This window comes from Acomys russatus, chromosome 15 (assembly GCF_903995435.1).
Source record: "Acomys russatus chromosome 15, mAcoRus1.1, whole genome shotgun sequence".
Lineage (NCBI taxonomy): Eukaryota > Metazoa > Chordata > Mammalia > Rodentia > Muridae > Acomys > Acomys russatus.
Window position 1 is genome coordinate 61,826,477 of NC_067151.1, and position 18,629 is coordinate 61,845,105.

Consider the following 18,629-nt stretch of genomic DNA (forward strand, 5'->3'; position numbering starts at 1 on the left):
ATACATAAGTCAAAAAGAAATATTTAATTAATAAATTAAAAGCTGTTTGATGACCTATAAGGCTAGCACTCAGAAGGCAGAGGCAAGGATTAGTCACCACACCAGCCTGGTTTGCACAGTTTATTCTAAGCCAGCATGGGCTTCAAAGCACAACCTTGTTTCAAAGTAATTTAGGTAACAAATTGATCTTTTTTCCTTTTTCCTTTTTTTTTTTTTTTTTTTTTTTTTTTTTTTTGTCTATATGTGCTGTGCTGTCTCTTAGTGAATGGAATCCCCTCCAGAAGTCCCAGGTTGGCTGTTCCTGTGGATGATTCTGTAGACAGTCTGTTGCAGCGGATAGTTCAACATGATGAGCAAGAGTCCGTGGAGAAAAATACTGACGACTCAATTACAGCTGTGTCTGTACCACCTTCCTCCAGCCCAGGCCACAGCTACAGCAAAGAACGAAACCTGGGTAAATCAGACAGTCTTCTAGTGCCTGCAGTCCCAAGTGACTCTTGTAGTAGCAATATCCCACTCCTGTCTGAGAAGTTAGCAAGTAGATGCTCCCCTCATCATATCAAGAGAAGTGTAGTTGAAGCTATGCAGCGCCAAGCTCGGAAAATGTGCAATTATGACAAAATCTTGGCTACCAAGAAAAACTTAGACCATGTCAATAAAATCTTAAAAGCCAAAAAACTTCAAAGGCAGGCCAGGACAGGAAACAATTTTGTGAAACGCAGACCAGGTCGACCTCGGAAATGTCCCCTCCAAGCTGTGGTGTCAATGCAAGCATTCCAGGCTGCCCAGTTGGTCAACCCAGAGTTGAATGAATGCGAAGAAGTAGCCCTGCACCTAAGTCCAGACACGGTCACTGATGTGATCGAGGCTGTGGTTCAGGGTGTGAACCTCACTCCAGAGCATAAAAAGGGGTTGAAGAGGAAAAATTGGCTGTTAGAAGAACAGACTAGGAAAAAGCAGAAGACAGTACCAGAGGAAGAAGAGCAAGAAAACAATAAAAGGTAATTTCTTTCTTAAGATTATGATCTGAATAAGAACAGTCTATTTTCTATATTTTTTGGTTAGTTGGTTGGTTTTTTGTTTTGTTGTTGTTTGGTTTTTGTTTTGTTTTCTTTTGTTTTGAGACAGACTTTCTCTGTGTAGCCTTGGCTGTCTTGGACTAGCTTTGTGGATCAGGCTGGCTTCGAACTCACAGCGATCTGCCTACCTTGGCCTCGCGAGTGCTGGGATTAAGGTGTGTGTCACCATGCCTGGCTGTTTGGTTTTTTGAGACAAGAGTTGCTCTGTGTAGCCTTGGCTGTCCTGGACTAACTCTGTAGACCAGGGTGGCCTCAAACTCACAGAGATCCACCTACCTCTGCCTCCCCAAGTCCTGGGATTACAGGCGTGCGCCGCCGCACCTGGCTCTAACTCTTATATTTTATTACTTATTTTTCTTGTGTGTGTATACATTCATGCTGTGGCAGATGTAGGGCAACCTCAAGGACCACCCTAGGGTCTCCCCTGCAATGTGGGTCCCAGGTATCAAATTTGGCTCATGGTGCTCAGCAGCAAGCATCTTTACTGATGAGCTATCTCCCCAGCCCCAGCCTAAGCATCTCCACACTGTAATATCTCTATGTCACAATCTTAAAACCCTCTGCGTTTTACTATGAAAATTGTTTGGGCGAGGTGCTCGTGCACACTAGTAATTGCAGGCTAAAGAAGAGCCGTCTGAAGTGATGAGGTCAGGCTGAGCTCTGCTGACTCTCCTAGGCCCCGTGATATAGCTTGACCGTTTCTTAAACACAAGATGGCCAAAAAACATTTTTACATATTAAAAAAATGGCTTAATATTCAAAACACAAAATGCACCTTTAAGAAATGAATTTAAAAGTCTGTTTTGGGGGCTGGAGAGATGGCTCAGAGGTTAAGAGCACTGCCTGCTCTCCCAAAGGTCCTGAGTTCAATTCCCATTAACCACCTGGTGGTACAACCATCTACAATGAGATCTGGGTACCCTCTTCTGTCTTGAATGTTCACATGCAGGCAGAGTACTATATGCATAGTAAATAAATAAATCTTTTTTTTTTTTTTTTTTTTTTAAGTCTATTGTGATACACAAGCAAAAGAAAAAACATTTTTTTTTTTAGGCATTGTCTTACTTTGTACCCCTGGCTGGCCTAGAACTTACTAGGTAGGTTTGGCCAGCTTTGACCTCATAGGAAGGTCAGCCTGTCTCTCGGGTGTGAGTATATGCGCACCATACCCAGCTTCGATCCATCAATAAGTCCGTCTCTCCCTCCCTTCATTCCTGCCTCTCCCTCCCCTACTCTCACAGTGTGTGTCTGTGTGTGTGTATGTTTGTGTGTGTGTATGTTTGTGTGTGTGTTGTGTTTTGATGTTGCTGAGACAGGATCTCATAATACCTCCCTATACTCCCCTTTACCTCCTAAGCCCCTAAAAACTAACATCCTGCTTTATGTTTTGTGATTTTGGCTACTCTGAGTGCTGTTTATGAATGAAATCATGTAGTGTCAATCTCTTTGTAACTGGTTTATTTCACAGAACATGGTGTCCTCAAAGTGAGTTGCTCCAGAACCTCCGTAGGACTCTTAGGTCTGTTCCTTTCCTGAGTCCTGACTTTTCCACTCATTTTCTCTCCTTTGTATGATGACTAGACCTAAAATATGTTTTTTTCTGGTGCATTGAACCTTTTCACTCCTTCTCTGAAGCTGCCTCCCTTTTGGCATTGTGGCTGCTGGTCAAACCTTCAGCGTAACTCAAAAAGGCATGGCTTTCTCTCTTCCCCTTCGCCATCTCTTCCCTCCAGGCAGCTGTGGCGATGTACAGCTTATCTGCCCCACAGGAAAGGTACTAGCGTCACAATCGTGAGTGATGCTAGGTCCTCTAGTAGCCGGTGCTCTTAACCTCTGAGCCATCTCTTTAGCGCCTGTTTCTTCTTGTGTCCAATAGGGTAATTATCTCATAAGTATCAGAAGTAGCAAGCATGAAAAAGAAAGAGCTGGTTCTCTTCTTGCACCGTGAGGGTTCTGGGAATCAAACTCAAGGCAGGCTTGGCAGCAGCTGCATTTACACATTGAGCTATATGCTGGTCTGATAGCTTCTGTCTGTTTGTTGTCCTGACTGTTTATTTTTATTTTTGTTGTTGATGACAATGGTTTCTTTTTGTTTTCTCTGTCTTGGATTTTTTGTTATTGTTATGTTTGTTTTGGGTTTTGCTTGTTTGGAGGAGTTTTTTTGTTTTTGTTTTTGTGACAGGGTTTGGCTTGGAACTCGACTTGTAGCCCAGCCTGACCTACATTTACAGAGACCTGACTCCCTCTGCTGGAGTTAAAGCAGTTGCAGCACAGTGCCTGCCTGTGTGTGTGCTACCACGTGCATGGTGGGTACGTTGGAGGTCAGACAAGTCCCTCTAGAACTGGAGTTACGGGAGGTTTAAACAGCGTGTGTCTAATAGAAATTGAGCATGGGCCATCTGTGAGAAGAAGTGCTCCTAGCTACTGAGCCTTCTCTCCAGCTCCAGACTTAATTCGTGGTTGTTGGGGTTTTTTGTTTTGCTTTGTTTTAATGTGTGTGTGTAATTTGTTTTTGTTGTTTTGGTTTTTTTTGACTGCATGTATGTTTGTGTATCACATACATGCCTAATGCCCATGGAGAGCAGAAGACGTCAGATCTCTTGCGACTGGACCTAAAGATAGTTGTCAACTGGGGCCCCTGGAAGAACAGTCAGGGCTCTTAACTTCTGAGCTGTTTCTCCAGCCCTTGAAAAAGTTGTCCTAATACTTATAAAGTATATTTTTTAAAAAAGATTTATTTATTTATTATGTATACAGTGTTTCACATGCATGTACACCTGCAGGCCACAAGAGGGCATCAGATCACATTACAGATGCTTCCCTTTGTGGTTGCTGGGAAATAAACTCAGGACCTCTGGAGGAGCAGTCAGTGTCCTTAACCTCTGAGCCATCTCTTCAGCCCCATAAAGTCCATTTTATTTTTCAAAAGATTTAAAGGTAATATGAAAGGGAAATAAGGTGTGTGTGTGTGTGTGTGTGTGTGTGTGTGTGTAAGTGTGCCACTATTGCCCCTTAGGGTCAGCATGCCAGACTGGTTGTCGTTGTGGTTCACAGGCGTCATAGCTGGCTGAGACTAGTCATCGCCCCTCCTTTGGAAGCTTGCGTGGTTGTCTGGTCCCCACGTGTGCACACACATGCCAAGAGAGAAGCCAGGGAGGGAGTAGACAGGGTAGAGGATGAGTACAGAGTTGCTTTATCTTTAAAACTGAGACTTTCATATAAGAACTCACAGATAAAAAATAACATGAATCAGCCGGGCAGTGGTGGCGCACACCTTTAATCCCAGTATTTGGGAGGCAGAGGCAGGAGGATCGCTGTGAGTTCGAGGCCAGTCTGGTCTATAAAGTGAGTCCAGGACAGGCAAGGCTACACAGAGAAACCCTGTCTCGAAAAACCAAAAATTAAAGAAAAATAACATGAATCAAAATTAACAGACCTAAACTCTGTCTGTTTCAGTGCAGTTAGAATAGATGTAGAGCTTCATACTGGGTTTTTGTTATTTTTGTTTTGGTTTGTGGAGACAGGGTTTCTCTGTGTAATTAATAACCCTGGCTGTCCTGGACTCTCTTTGTAGAACAGGCTGGCCTTGAACTTTCAGTGATCCGCCTGCCTCTGCATCCCAAGTGCTAAGATTAAAGGTGTGTGCCACCACACTGGGTTTAAAACTTTGTTTTTTATTATTATTATATTTTTTACCCCTGGGACAGGGGTGTGTTGGGGGTGGCAGCATGGTAGTCCTGGATGCCATGGAACTTGCTTTGTAGACCAGGCTGGCCTTGAACTCAGAGATCCACCAACCTCTGCCTTCCAGATGCTAAGATTAAAGGTGTGTGCCACCACTGCCCAGTAGGTTTTACACTTTCACTATCAAATATATTTTTATGTTCTTACCCACCACCACTACCCCCCAAAAAACCCCAACAACAATAAAATGTAAGGGAAAACTATAACTTTCTATCTTCTTTTTTGTTACCTGCCTTTAGTCCTTCATCATCCGCTAGTATTTAAACTTTCTTTTTCTCCTCTCAACATGTTACACTGTACCACATGTTCATTTGTATATATATAAACATATATTATAGGCTAGGATCCACATATGAGGAAGAACGCTATATATTCTAAGTTGGTCCAATTTTCTAAACATTTTATAATTACATTTTTCTTCAATGCTTAATAGTATTCCATTTTATAAATGTACCAGATTTTTATTATCCATTCATTTTTTGACAGACAACTAGGCTGGTTCCATTTCCTTGCTACATTGAATAGTGCAGCAGTAAACATTGGGGTACTATATCTCTGTGGTAGGGTATAGAGCTTTCTGGTCATGTTCTCAGGTAATCTCCCAACTGATGTCCACAATGGCTGTATTAATTTATACTCCTACCAACCATGAATAAAGGATTGTCTTTCTCCGCATCCTCTTTTTTTTTTTAAAGTTATTTATTATTATGTATACAGTGCTCTCTGCCTGCATGCACACCTGCAGGTCAGAAGAGGGCATCAAATTATATTATAGATGGCTGTGAGCCACCATGTGGTTGCTGGGAATTGAACTCAGGGCTCTAGAATAGCAGCCAGTGCCCTTAACTGCTGAGCCGTCTCTCCAACCCCTCTCCACATCCTCTTTGACATTTGTTGTCAGAGTTCTTGATGACAAGCAGCCATTCTGGGTGGGCAAGGCAATATTTCACAGTAGTTTTAACTTGCTATAGCTGGTAAACATGTTCTTACATTCTGTGGGCTGCTTGCTCTGCTAATTGGTTTGCTATATAGAAACCTTATTTTCACTTGGGGCTGGTTCCTATGCAAGGGTTGTTCTTTTCCGAAAGTTCTTACCTGCCCAATGTCTTAATATTTCCTACTTTCTTCTAGACCAGTAGTGTTCTACCTCCTAATGCTGCGACCCGTTAATACAGTTCCACATGTTGTGATAACCCCAACCATAAAATTATATAATTTTTTTGCTGGGCAGAGGCAGAGGCAGAGGCAGGCGGATCTCTGTGAGTTCAAGGCAAGGCCAGCCTGGTCTACAAAGTGAATCCAGGACAACCAAGGCTACGTAGAGAAACCCTATATTGAAACCCCTGTCGTCCCCCCCTTCCAAATATATGCTACTTTATGTCATTTTACTACTGTTATATAATAGAAATGATACGCAGGTTATCTTATCTGCCGCTGCTGTGAAGGGGTCATTTGACCCAAGGGATGTATTTTAAACCAATCTTGAATTTTAATATGAAGCCCATTTCTTTATAATGTATAATCTCAATGTGTTCCTGGTTTTGTTTGAAATTATTTTGTTGAGAATTTTTGCATCTTTGTTCATCAAAGAAATTAGTCTTTTTTTTTTCTTTTTTTTTTTAATGTCTGTCTTTATCTGGTTTTGGTGTCAAAATGATACTTTTTTCATAGAATGGATTTGGTAGGGTTCTATCTATCCTGTAGGGCAAGTTAGGAATTGGTATACAGTCTCCTGGGACGGTTTGGTAGCGTAGAGCAGCAGCTGTCCAGTCTTGAGCTTCTCCTGGTTGAAGGGAGGCTTGTGATTACAGTGTCTACAGCATTGCTTGTAGCCTGTTCCTTTTACGTTACTGTATTTAACTGTAGTCGAGATGCATTTAGAAATTTCTTCGGTTGTCCAGCCTTTTAGGTTATAAGTTCACTTATTTAGTCACTCACTTACTCACTCAGCATTTTAGGTTATAGGTTTGTTTGTTTGTTTGTTTGTTTGTTATTTACTTACTTGTTCATTCATTAATTTATTTTTCCATATAGTGTCTCAGTGTGTAGCCCTGGCTGTCTTGAGAACTCACTATGTAGATCAGTCTGACCTCAGTCTCTCAAGAGATTGGTCTATCTCTCTCCCAAGTACTGGGATTAAAGCAGTGTGCCACTACACCCAGCCAGATTATAAATTTTCATAGTAATCTGTAATAATACTCTATGCTTCATTGGAGCCTTTGTAATGACATTTATTTTGTTAATTTGTTAATCTGTCTGTCAGATTAGGGTTTGTTAATGCCACTTTTTCAATGAACTGACTCTTCGGTTGATTTTTAATCTGTATTTTATTACTATCTTCCCTTGTCTTTATTATTTCTTCCTGTCTACTGTGTTTAAGGTTGGCTACTTGTTTTTCAAGCCCCTTGAGTTGTATCATCAAGTTGTTTGATATCTCAAAAATTATTTTTTTATTTTATATGTATGTATGTTTTTTCTGCATGTATATCATGTGTATGCCTGGTACCCAGAGAGGGAGGATGTTAGATCCCCTGGGACTAGAGTTAGAACTGGTTGTCATCCGTCATGTGGATCCACGTGCGCCTTGGTCCTCTGCAAGATGGCCAGTACTCTTACCTACTGAGCCATGTCTCAAGCCCCATCTCAGATTTAAAAAAAAAAAAAAAGATTTATTATTTATTTTTAAAACAGTGTTCTGACTGCATGTACATCTATATGCTAGACGAGGGCATCAGATCCTTGTATAGATGGCTGTGAGCCACCATGTGGTTGCTGGGAATTGAACTCAGGACCTCTGGAAGAGCAGACAGTGCTCTGAACCTCTGAGCCATCTATCTCTCCAGCCCCTCTCAGATTTTTAAATATGAGCATTTGTTGCTATATACTTTCTTTCTAGGACTGCTTTGACTGAATGGGAGAAGTTCTGAAAAATTGTGTTTTATTATAATTTGTCTCTAGGAATCTTTTAATATCCTCTGATTTCTTGACCTGTTGTTCATTCATAAAATGTGTTGTTTGGTCTCCAAATATTTTTGTGGTTTCTGTAGTTGTTCTTAGTATTGATTCCTAATTTTATCACACTGGTCTGGTAGGACACAAGAAATTACTAGTTCAGTAGTTTTTTATTTGTTGAGACTTGACCTGTATCATATGATGTGGTTGATTTTGAGGAGGTTCCATGAAGTGGCAATGAAATAATTTTATGGTTGGGGGTCACCACAATGTGAAGATTAAAGGGTCACAGCGTAGGGAAGACTGAGAACCACTGGTCTGCAGTATATTTAGCTCTGATGTTCCTTTACTTAGGTTTAGTTTGGGAAATGGATCTAATGAGGATGATGTTTTGAGGTCCCACACTGTTACTGTGTCAAGACTTTTGTGGTCTTTTATGACTTTAGTGTTTGTTTTATGAAATTAGGGGTTCCTGTATTTATTACATACATGTGTTCCAATAATTGTTCCTCTTATTAATGTGTAATATCCCTTTCAGTCTCTTGTAGAAGTTTTGGGTTGGAGTTTGCATTGTCTGTTGTAAGACTATCTACACCTGGCTCTTAACATCTTCCACTTACTCAACAGTTTGTTTCCATCCTTTGATAGTAACCTTTCTCAGACATTTGCTGGCTGTGCATATTTCTTGGGAACAGCCTAAATTGGTTCTTGATTTTTAATCCAATTTACCAGCCCATTAGTCTTCATCTTTTTAGTGGTGAGTTGAGGCTATTTACATTTACGTTTTGTTTGCGTGTGTGCATGTTGTGTGTAAGTCAGAGCCACATATGTGTGGTCTGCAGAGGCCAGAAGAGGTGTTGGAGCTCCTTGAGCTGGACTTAAATGCAGCTGCTGACATGGGGTCTGGGAACCAAACTCTGGTGCTCTCCTAGAGCAGAAAATGTTATTGTAAAAGTTAAGAAACAATCAGTCCTGTGTGTTTGGGTCTGTTTCTGTATCCTTTATCTGCTTTTCGTGTGTTTACATAGAACCACATTGTCAAGACGGGGTTTCTCTGTGTAGCCTTGGCTGTCTTGCACTCACTCCGTACACCCTCTGGCCTCTCTTTGTTTGTATTTGTGTGTGGGTGCATTATTAAGTATGCATGTGCAGAGCATAGTCTTAAGTACGTATGTGCAGAACCCAGTGGTTGATGTCAGGGTCTTGATTGCACCCCCACGGGCTTTTGAGACAGCAGGCTCTCTGCCTGAACCCTGAGTTTGCGAGGCCAGAGGTTCGTTCCTCTCCCCAGTTCTGGAAGTTTTTGTTGCTGTTGTTGTTCTTTTACGTAGGTGCTAAGAATTAAACTCAGTTCCTCATGCTTACAGCTTTATCAACTGAGTCATATTTCCAGCCAGTCTTTATTGTTTTTATGTGTATGTATGTGTGTCTGTGTGAGTGAAATGTCTGTCGTATGTGTTTATGCCTCTGTAGGACAGAAGAATGTGCTGGATCTCCTGGAGCTGGAATCGCTGGCGTTGTAAGCTGCTCCAGCCGCTCATCTCTCCAGCCCCTCCCTCAACTTGTTAAGCACTAATCGCCACACACCCTTGTGCCTTGATGTTTCTTTCTCTCCCCTCCCCACCACCCCCTCGTTTCTTTCCTTCTTTTTTATGACAGGGTTTTACTATGTAGCTCTGGCTAGTGTAGAACTCTATAGTATGGCTGAGCATGGTGCCACACGCCTTTAATCCCAGCACTCGAGAGGCAGAGACAAGTGGATGGCTGTGAGTTTGAGGCCAGCCTGATCTACAAAGTCCAGGACAGCCAAGGGTACACAGAGAAACCCTGTCTTGAAAAACCAAAAAGAAAAAGAAAAAGGAGCTCTACATGTAAGCCAGGCTACCCTTCAGCCCACAAAACTGTTCCTGACACTGGCATTAGAAGTAGATGTCAACACGCCTAAGCACGGCTGTAATGTCAGTGCATGAGAATGGAAGGCACAGGAATCAGGAGGTTAAGGCCATTATTGGCTACGTAGCAAGCTCAAAACAGCAACAATGTATAAATAATAAAATAAAATTCTTTTTCACAATTACATCTTAACCTTTTTTTTTCTAGCTTTATAGAAACACCAGTTGACATTCCCAGCCCTCTTGAAACCCCAGCTGAACCTTCTGAACCTGAAAATACCTTGCAACCTGTGCTAGCTCTCATCCCACGAGAAAAGAAAACCCCACGTCCTCCAAAGAAGAAATACCAGAGAGCTGGGTTATATTCTGATGTTTACAAAACTACAGAGTAAGTAGTAGTGCCCCTAAACTTTTATTTCCTAGTTCCTGTTATCCACCCATATTTTAAAAACAATGTAAAAAACTAATTACATTTGTGTGTGTGCTCACATGTATATGTTACATATGTGTAGTCGCCCTGTATGCATAACGCTATCAAGTACCTTAGTACTCACTGAGCTATTGATGTTGCACTGTGTATATTGCTCATGCTGAAAGCCCAGGTCTGATCTGTAGTGCCTCATAAACTGGACATGGTTGGGCTTATCTATAAGCCAAGCCCTGCAGGAGTTACATAGAGAATTCCAGACCATCATGAACTGCATGAGATCGTCTTTTTTAAAAAAAATTTTTTTTTTCTAAGCACCAAAGAGGTATTCATGGTAAAGTTAAAAACTAGACTTATATCAGTGTACTGGGAGTAAAGGCATGGGGTGCCATATCTGGCCTGAATTAAGTTTTCAGTTTTTTATTTAAGGGGGAAAAAAACCTGAAATAGTCATTTAGCCAAACAGGTGATTCAGAGAGTATATTTAAGGGTTTCTTTAATTCTGTCACTTGAGAGGCATAGGTAGGTGGATCTCTATGAGTTTGAGGCTGGCCTGTATGGTAAGTTCCAGGCCAGCTAGAGCTATACTCAGTGAGACCCTGTCTCAAAAAAGTGAAAACATGGGCTGGAGAGATGGCTTAGCGGTTAAGAGCACTGGCTGCTCTTCCAGAGGTCCTGAGTTCTACTCCCAGCAACCACGTGGTGGCTCACAACCATCTGTAATGAGATGTGATGCCCTCTTCTGGCCTGTGGGTGTACATACAGATAAAACACTCATATACATAAAATAAATAAATGAATTAAAAAAATAAAAACAGTCATGAGACTCTGAACCTAACAGAAAAATATAAAGCTGAAAGATTAGATTTAAGAGACCCAAGGCTTGGAGTATTGTGTATTCATAGAGTGTTTGTCCAGCATAGACTGCAGGCTGTTTGGATTAACTGAGAACTAGATGCCCTTGCCTGTGTTAGTTGACTGTTGCCCTTTTTTGTTTGTTTGTTTGTTTTTGGGTTTTTGTTGTTGTTATTGTTGTTTGGTTTGGTTTTGGTTTTTCGAGACAGGGTTTCTCTGTGTAATCTTGTCTGTCCTGGACTCGCTTTGTAGACCAGGCTGGTCTTGAACTCACAGAGATCCGCCTGCCTCTGCCTCCCGAGTACTGGGATTAAAGGCGTGCGCCATGATGCCCGGCTGACCTGTGCCTTTTGAGAATCCTGAGAGATGATATTTAGGCCTTTGTTTACAATGTGGTCACTAGCACTGCCGTTTTGGAGGCCCACTTTGGACCAAACAGTGTATTAGCCAACATTTACTGATAATCATAAAAAAATTCATTTTAAAATTATCTTTGATCCTGGTAATGGTGGCATATGCCTTTAATCCCGGGACTTTGGAGGCAAAGGCAGGTGGATCTCTTGAGTTCGAGGCCAGTCTGGTCTGTAGAGTGAGTTCCAGGACAGACAGACAGGGCTATCCACACACACACAATCACAATCTTTGAAGGGCTGCTGAGATGGCTTAGTGATTGGTACTTGCTCATTTTACAGACACCTGAGTCCTGAGTTGAGTTTCCAGCACTCCTATGGCAGCTTTTTATAACTCCAGTTTCAGAGGATCCATTGCCCACTCGTGGCCTCTGCAAGCACTAGGCATCCATGGGATACCTGTGCTCATACAAGCAAAACACCTATAACTTTTTTGGGGGGCTTTGTATGATATGTCTGCATGAGTGTAGGTGACTGTGTGTGTGTGTGTGTGTGTGTGTGTGTGTGTGTGTGTGTGTGTGTGTGTGTGTGTGTGTGTGTGTAGGAAAGAGAACAAGTTTGAGGTGTGAATTTTGAGGTGTGAATTTGCTCCAGGGATTGAGCCTAGGTGGTCAGGGCTGTAGACCTTCTTACCTGGACAGCCAGGGCTGTTATTAAATGAATAAAATACAATTAGATTTACTTATATGTATTTACAGGTGCTTTCAGGTACCTGCAGAGGCCAGAGGAAGTTTCCAGAACCTCTCTAACTGCAGGTGCGGGTGCTGAGAACCAAGCTCAGGTCCTCTAGAAAGCAAGCAGTGCCATTCACTGCTGAGGCGTCTCTCTAGCCCCAGGGGCTTTTTAAGTATGTTTTTTAAATTACATTTTTTCCTTTAATTGATTTATTGAAAGGGGTCTGGCACATATGCATGGTGAGGACAAAGGAGAGTGGTCAGAAGTTGCTTGTCTCCTTCAACTGAAGAGCTCTCAGGATTCTAACCCAGGGTATCGTTCATGTTGGCAAGTGCCTTTACCCACTGAGCCCTTTACCAGATAGAATCTATCTTCAATTGACCTCAGGAAGAAATCTAACTGGCTTTCTCTCTCACTCATTTTCTCATCACAGCCCAAAGAGCCGATTAATCCAGTTAAAGAGAGAGAAGCTGGAATATACCCCAGGGGAGCATGAGTATGGATTATTCCCAGCACCCATTCACGTTGGTGAGTAACGTGTCCACACAATCTATTGATAGGAAGAAATTACATATTACGAGTTTAGGGGCAGGGCCTGTGTTAGGAGTTTAGGGGCAGGGCCTGTGTTAGGAGTTTAGGGGCAGGATCTGTGTTAGGAGTTTAGGGGCAGGGCCTGTGTTACTGTTCTGTTCAGTTCAGGCTCCCACTGTTATTTACAAGAAACTCCCCAGCACTGTGGGGATTTAGCTCAGTTGGTAGAGTATTTGCCTAACGAGGGTGCAGCCTGGATTGGATGCCCAGGGCCACAGGAGCCAGGAGCATGGCCCATGTAGAGAACATGCATGTAATCTTGGCCCTCAAGGTGAGGACAGAGCATCAGAAGCTCAGGGACAGCCTTAGCTCCAGCGGCTGAGAGGCCGTGTGCGCCATTCGTGGTTTTCCTGTTTTTAGAATGAGGATCAGCTAAGTAGTGACCATTCTTTCTCTTCCAAATGAGAGTCTGGAATAGGCTCTCCTGGGGCACATTGGAGCTGAAATTGGTCAAGCACATTCTTTAGATAGATCTTACTTTTTATTGTTTGTTTATTTGTTTGGGAGTTTTATTTTTGTTATTTTAAGATAAAGTCTTAGATGGGCATGGGGGCGAGCACGTTTGATCTCAGCACTTGGGAGGCATAAGCAGGCGGATCCCTGAATTCGAGGCCCGGGCAGCCAGGGCTATGCAGAGAAACAAACAAAAAAAGATAGTCATATAACCTAGACCAGTTTCAGCTTCAGCTTGATCCTCGTGACCTGAGCTCCTGATGTTTGCCTCCAGGGTCTGGTGCCTCCAGGGTGCACACCACGCCCAGCCCTCGTTTCATCCCCTTGTTAGGAACCCCTTACTACCTTTGCTTCCAAGGAATGTGGCTGCCATCAAGGAGAGGAATGCAGCTTGTGTTTCTCTCCTGCTTTCTGAGCTAAATGCCCAGTACAAGCAGCAGCAGAAAGAAAGGGTTTGTTTGGCTCACTCTGTGTCATGGACCCAGCCCATCAGTCCCAGAAAGTTGTGGCAGCAGGAGCTCCAGGCAGCTGTTCCACTGCTCCACAGTCAGGAAACAGACAGAGGTGAATGCTTGTAGCTGCTCATTTTATATAGTCCAGGACCCCTTGCTTAGGAAATAGTCCCACTCACAATTAAGATTGCTCTTCCCACATTAAATTAATAAAATCAAGATAATCTCTCAGATGCTTGTTTATTCTGTCAAATTGAGATGAGCGCTAATGCATAATTTGTCAGCGTGGCATCTGTATACGCCTCACTTTTAAACTCTTTTAATGTAAAACGCATTCAATCCAACTTTAGAAGCATACAGAGTTTTAAAATTATGTAATACATTAAAAATCAGTTTCAATGTCAGGCATGGTGGCACACACCTTTAATCCCAGCACTCAGGAGGCAGAGTCAAGTGGATCTCTGAGTTCAAGGCCTGCATGGTCTACAAAGTGAGTCTAGGACAGCCAGAGTGACACAGAGAAACCCTGGCGGGGGGTGGGAGGATCAGTTTCAACACAGAGACCCTATCTTTAAAAATAAATAAGTATAAATAAATAAAAATCAATTTCTAAGCTGGGCGTGGTGGCGCACGCCTTTAATCCCAGCACTTGGGAGGCAGAGGCAGGTGGATCTCTGTGAGTTTGGGACCAGCCTGGTCTACAAAAGCGAGTCCAGGACAGCCAGGACTGTTGCACAGAGAAACCCTGTCTCAAAAAACCTTAAAAAAAAAAAAAAAAAATCAGCTTCCAGCCCGGGCTGACGATGCATGGGAAGCTTGAGGAAGTGGGGGCCTCTGGGAGGTCAGGGCCAGCTAGCACTGCATAGAAGACTCCATCTCCAAAAGTGGGCCTCTGGGAGGTCAGGGCCAGCTAGCACTGCATAGAAGACTCCATCTCCAAAAGTGGGCCTCTGGGAGGTCAGGGCAGCTAGCACTGCATAGAAGACTCCATCTCCAAAAGTGGGCCTCTGGGAGGTCAGGGCCAGCTAGCACTGCATAGAAGACTCCATCTCCAAAAGTGGGCCTCTGGGAGGTCAGGGCCAGCTAGCACTGCATAGAAGACTCCATCTCCAAAAGTGGGCCTCTGGGAGGTCAGGGCCAGCTAGCACTGCATAGAAGACTTCATCTCATCTCCAAAAAAAAGAAAAAGCCAGTTTCAATAAAATCGAAAACAAGTTACATATACATATTTCTAACTTTTTTTTTAAAGATTTATTTATTATTATGTATAGTGTTCTGCCTACATGTACACCTGCATGCCAGAAGATCTCATTATAGATGGTTGTGAGCCACCATGTGGTTGCTGAGAATTGAACTCAGGACCTTTGGAAGAGCGGGTGGCGCTCTTAACCACTGAGCCATCTCTCCAGCCCCCATTTCCAACTTTTCAACATTAACAGCACATTGCCATTTCAAAAGGAAAGAATCCAGGCATAGCAAGGAACAAACAAATAAACCAAAAGCAATATAAAAATCTAGCAGAGCAACAACAAATCTTACAACTCCATGCCTGTCATTTAGGGCTCAATATAATCAACGGGGCTACAAGAAGAGTGGGTAGTACCAACCCCTCATCTCTGCTACAGGCAGCAGCAGCACACTTAGCCACTTTCCTGACTGGGTGCCATTCCACACCGACTCCTCTCCATAGCCCTGGAGCCTCCATTTCCATTTAGGTTCCACCTCCACAGCTTGAAGCACTGGTCTGTGGCGCGTCCTTCCAAGAATGCCGCCCCTGCATACACTCCCTGGCCACAGCCATCCTCTGCAGCCACACAGAAAAGTCCGTGCCCCCTTTAGTCTTAACATCTTTCTTACGTTCAAAACCAGTAACAAATGAACAGCACTGCTTAAGCCCTCTACCTTCTAGACATCTAGCCCGGCACCCTTGGGCCACCTTCTGTAGCCTTTATGTGCCATCCTTAGGCACCTTCTTTTTGCTCTTGTTCAGAGAGTTATTATTAGTGTTTGCTTGCCTGAGCGTTTTGTCTACAGTTGCATCTTGAGTGCTTGTGGAGCCCAGGAGAAGATAGCAGTTTTCCCCACTGCAGCGACAGATGATTGTGAGCTGCCATGCAGGTGCTGGGAATTGGACTAGGGTCCTCTGCCAGTGCTCTCAACCACTAAGCCATCCTTCCAGCCCCTTGTTACTGGTTTTCAGTGTGTGTGTGTGTGTGTGTGTGTCTCTGTCTGTCTGTCTGTCTTGGGGATCGGGGAGAGTGAAGGAAGTTTATCTCACAGCATGTATGTGGAGGTCAAAGGACAACTTTGTCGAATTGGTTCTCTCCATATTTATATTAGTTCCAGAGATCAAACTCTGGTCATCAGGTCTACATAACAAGCACACTTGTACCCACACAAGCCGTCTCACCAGCCCTGGCCAGCTTCCTAGGGAACAAGGAATCCCTCCAACAGCTGTCTCTGTTTCATTTTAGGCTGTCTTCCTTCAAATAAGCTTGGATCTTACAAGGTATAGCCTCTGGATAGGTGGATTTTGCCATCAAGACACCTGCCCTACCAGTACAGCATATAAGGCTTTACTACAGTGGTGCCAACCTCTTGACCAACTTTCTTAACACCAGCCTAATTATCTCCTGTCTTGAAATTTCCTGTGCCAAGCAAATTAGTCTGCTATTGAAAAAAAATTCATCTTTCTCAGAGTCTCAGATCTTTGGCCAGATTCTGGGCCAAAACATTTCATGAATGTGCCTTATCCCAATGTATTTATGTTACAATCCATAACAGTAGCAAAATTACAGTTATAAAGTAGCAATAAAGTAATTTTATGGTTGGGGTCACCACACCTTGAAGAGCTGTATTAAAGGGTTGCAGCTTTAGGAAGGTTGAGAACCATGGCTTTTCAGACTATAACAGTAGTAATATCTAATGTACTCAGCCCTGCAAAAAAGTCTACAGTGCCTTTCATTGCAACTTACACGTAGTCCTTTCAGATGAACCATACCCTCATTTACCATGTGGTGAAGATTTGACCAACAGGCTCTTCATTAAGGCAACCATATCTCTGTTACTTAATTTTTATTATTTATTTCTGGTTGTATGGGTGCCTTTGTGGGTTTATGTGAGCCACTTGTGTAAGGTGTCAGTGGAAACCAAAGGGCATCAGATCTCTTGAAACTAGGGGTACAGAAGGTTTTATAACATACAATACTGGTTCTTGGAACCAAACCTGGGTTTTCCGGAAGAACAGTAAGTGTTCTTAACTGCTGAGCCATCTTTAACCCCCAAAGATAGCCTGTGAGCATTGTTTTTTCTTTGTTTTGAGATAGGGTCTACTGAGTTCTACTAGAACTCAGGAGAAATTGGCCTGCTTCTGCCTCCCGAGAGCTGAGCTTAAAGACGCGTGCCGCCACCACTGCTAATTTAATATACTTTGATTTACCTCTGGTCCCTAAACATCCAGGGCTTTGCTAAGGTTTTCTGTCTGTTCTGCTCTGACTCCATTTCAGTTGAGCCATCACTGCTTTGTTTCCATCTCTTTCTGAGAGGAGTTGTATTCCATTCAGACTGTTGTTGATTGTGCTGGCTGCATAGTTCAGGAGCAAGAATGCAGCCCTTGAGCCCGAGTGAGATGAACATCATCCGCTTCATTCCCTAATTTTCAGTGCCTCAATTCAAACTCAGGCTGTGGTGGAAGGGCTTCCTCATAGGGAGTGTTCATCCTCCTGACAGTCACACAGACACCTTTTTTCTCCACTTGTGACCATTGAGTGCATTACAGTGAGGAGTGTGAGTGCCGCTAGGGAATCCATACATCGGCTCTAGATACTTGTCCTGTGACAGTGTGAGATGGAGCCTGTGAGCAGAGGTCAGGTTTTAGGGTCAGTTTGAGTAGCTGTGAATGGATCCTTACCTGTACGGAAAAAAAATTTTTTAAAGAACTTGAGAACCTTTCTGTCTCTCTTTACATTTTCTAGAGAAAGCATGTATTTCTGACAAATAATAGAATAAAAATACTTTGTTCTGTCTCAAAAAACAAACAAAAGAGTATAGAGCCAGGCATGGTGGCTCATGCCTCTAATCCTAGCACTCAGAGAGCAGAGGTGGGCAAATTTATGTGAGTTCAAGGCTAGCCTAGTCTGCGTAGTAAGTTCCAAGACTATATAGTAAGACTCTGTCTTTTTTATTTTACTTTCTTTTTTGGTTTTTCGAGACAGGGTTTCTCTGTATGGCCTTGGCTGTCCTGGAGACTCTTGTATTTTTTAAAAACACAAACAAGCAAACAAAAAACTTTTCTCTCTATTTAGGACCAGTCTAGTCTTAAATTTTTCATGGTTGCTCTCAATATTAAGAATTGGTGGGCCGGGCATGGTGGCGCACACCTTTAATCCCAGCACTCAGAAGGCAGAGGCAGGTGGATTGCTGTGAGTTCAAGTCCAGTCTGGTCTATAAAGTGAGTCCAGGACAGTCAAGGCTACACAGAGAAACTCCCGAAACACTCAAAAAACCTAAATAAATAAATAAATAAATAAAAGAATTGGCAAGCCAAGAATGCAGAGGCAGGTGGATCTCTTGAGTTCAAACCCAGCCTGGTCTACATAGTGAGTTACAGGATAGCTAAGCTATACAGAAAAACCCTGTCTTGAGGAGGAAAATTGTGAGAAGTTGAGTAATGGTAGTATATGCCTTTAGTTCTTTATTTTTTAATTATGTTATTTGGTTTTGTTGGAGGGAATATGTGTTCCACAGTGCTGCATTGAACGTGAAGGGACAATTTGTAGTCTCTTCTCTTTACTCCAGCACGTGAGTTCCAGGAATCTAATTCAGGTGGTCAGGCTTGACAGCAGACGTCTTCATCCATGAGCCAACCTGGATCTCTGCATCCCTTCCCCTTTAATATTTTTACATTTTGTTGTTGTTGTTGTTGTTGTGTGTGTGTTGTGTGTATGACTGTTTCACCTGCTTGGATGTATGTGCATCACATGTGTACCAGGTACCTGCAGGGGTCAGAAGAGGGCATCAGACCCCTGAAACTAGGTTGATAGACACCCTGTCCTCCTCAGAAGTAGTAAGAGCTCTCACCACTGAGCCTTCTCTTCAGC

At 42.9% G+C, this 18,629-nt stretch overlaps 1 protein-coding gene across 2 annotated transcripts in view; it reads left to right on the forward strand.

Moving 5' to 3' along the window:
• Ash1l (ASH1 like histone lysine methyltransferase) overlaps positions 1-18,629 on the forward strand; it is a 117,396-nt gene that overhangs the window by 58,419 nt on the left and 40,348 nt on the right. For both annotated transcript variants that reach the window (XM_051157495.1, XM_051157496.1), the window contains exons 5-7: positions 263-1,001; positions 9,876-10,055; positions 12,468-12,562. In XM_051157495.1, the coding sequence (XP_051013452.1) occupies positions 263-1,001; positions 9,876-10,055; positions 12,468-12,562 (1,014 nt within the window). The remainder of the gene's footprint in view (positions 1-262; positions 1,002-9,875; positions 10,056-12,467; positions 12,563-18,629) is intronic.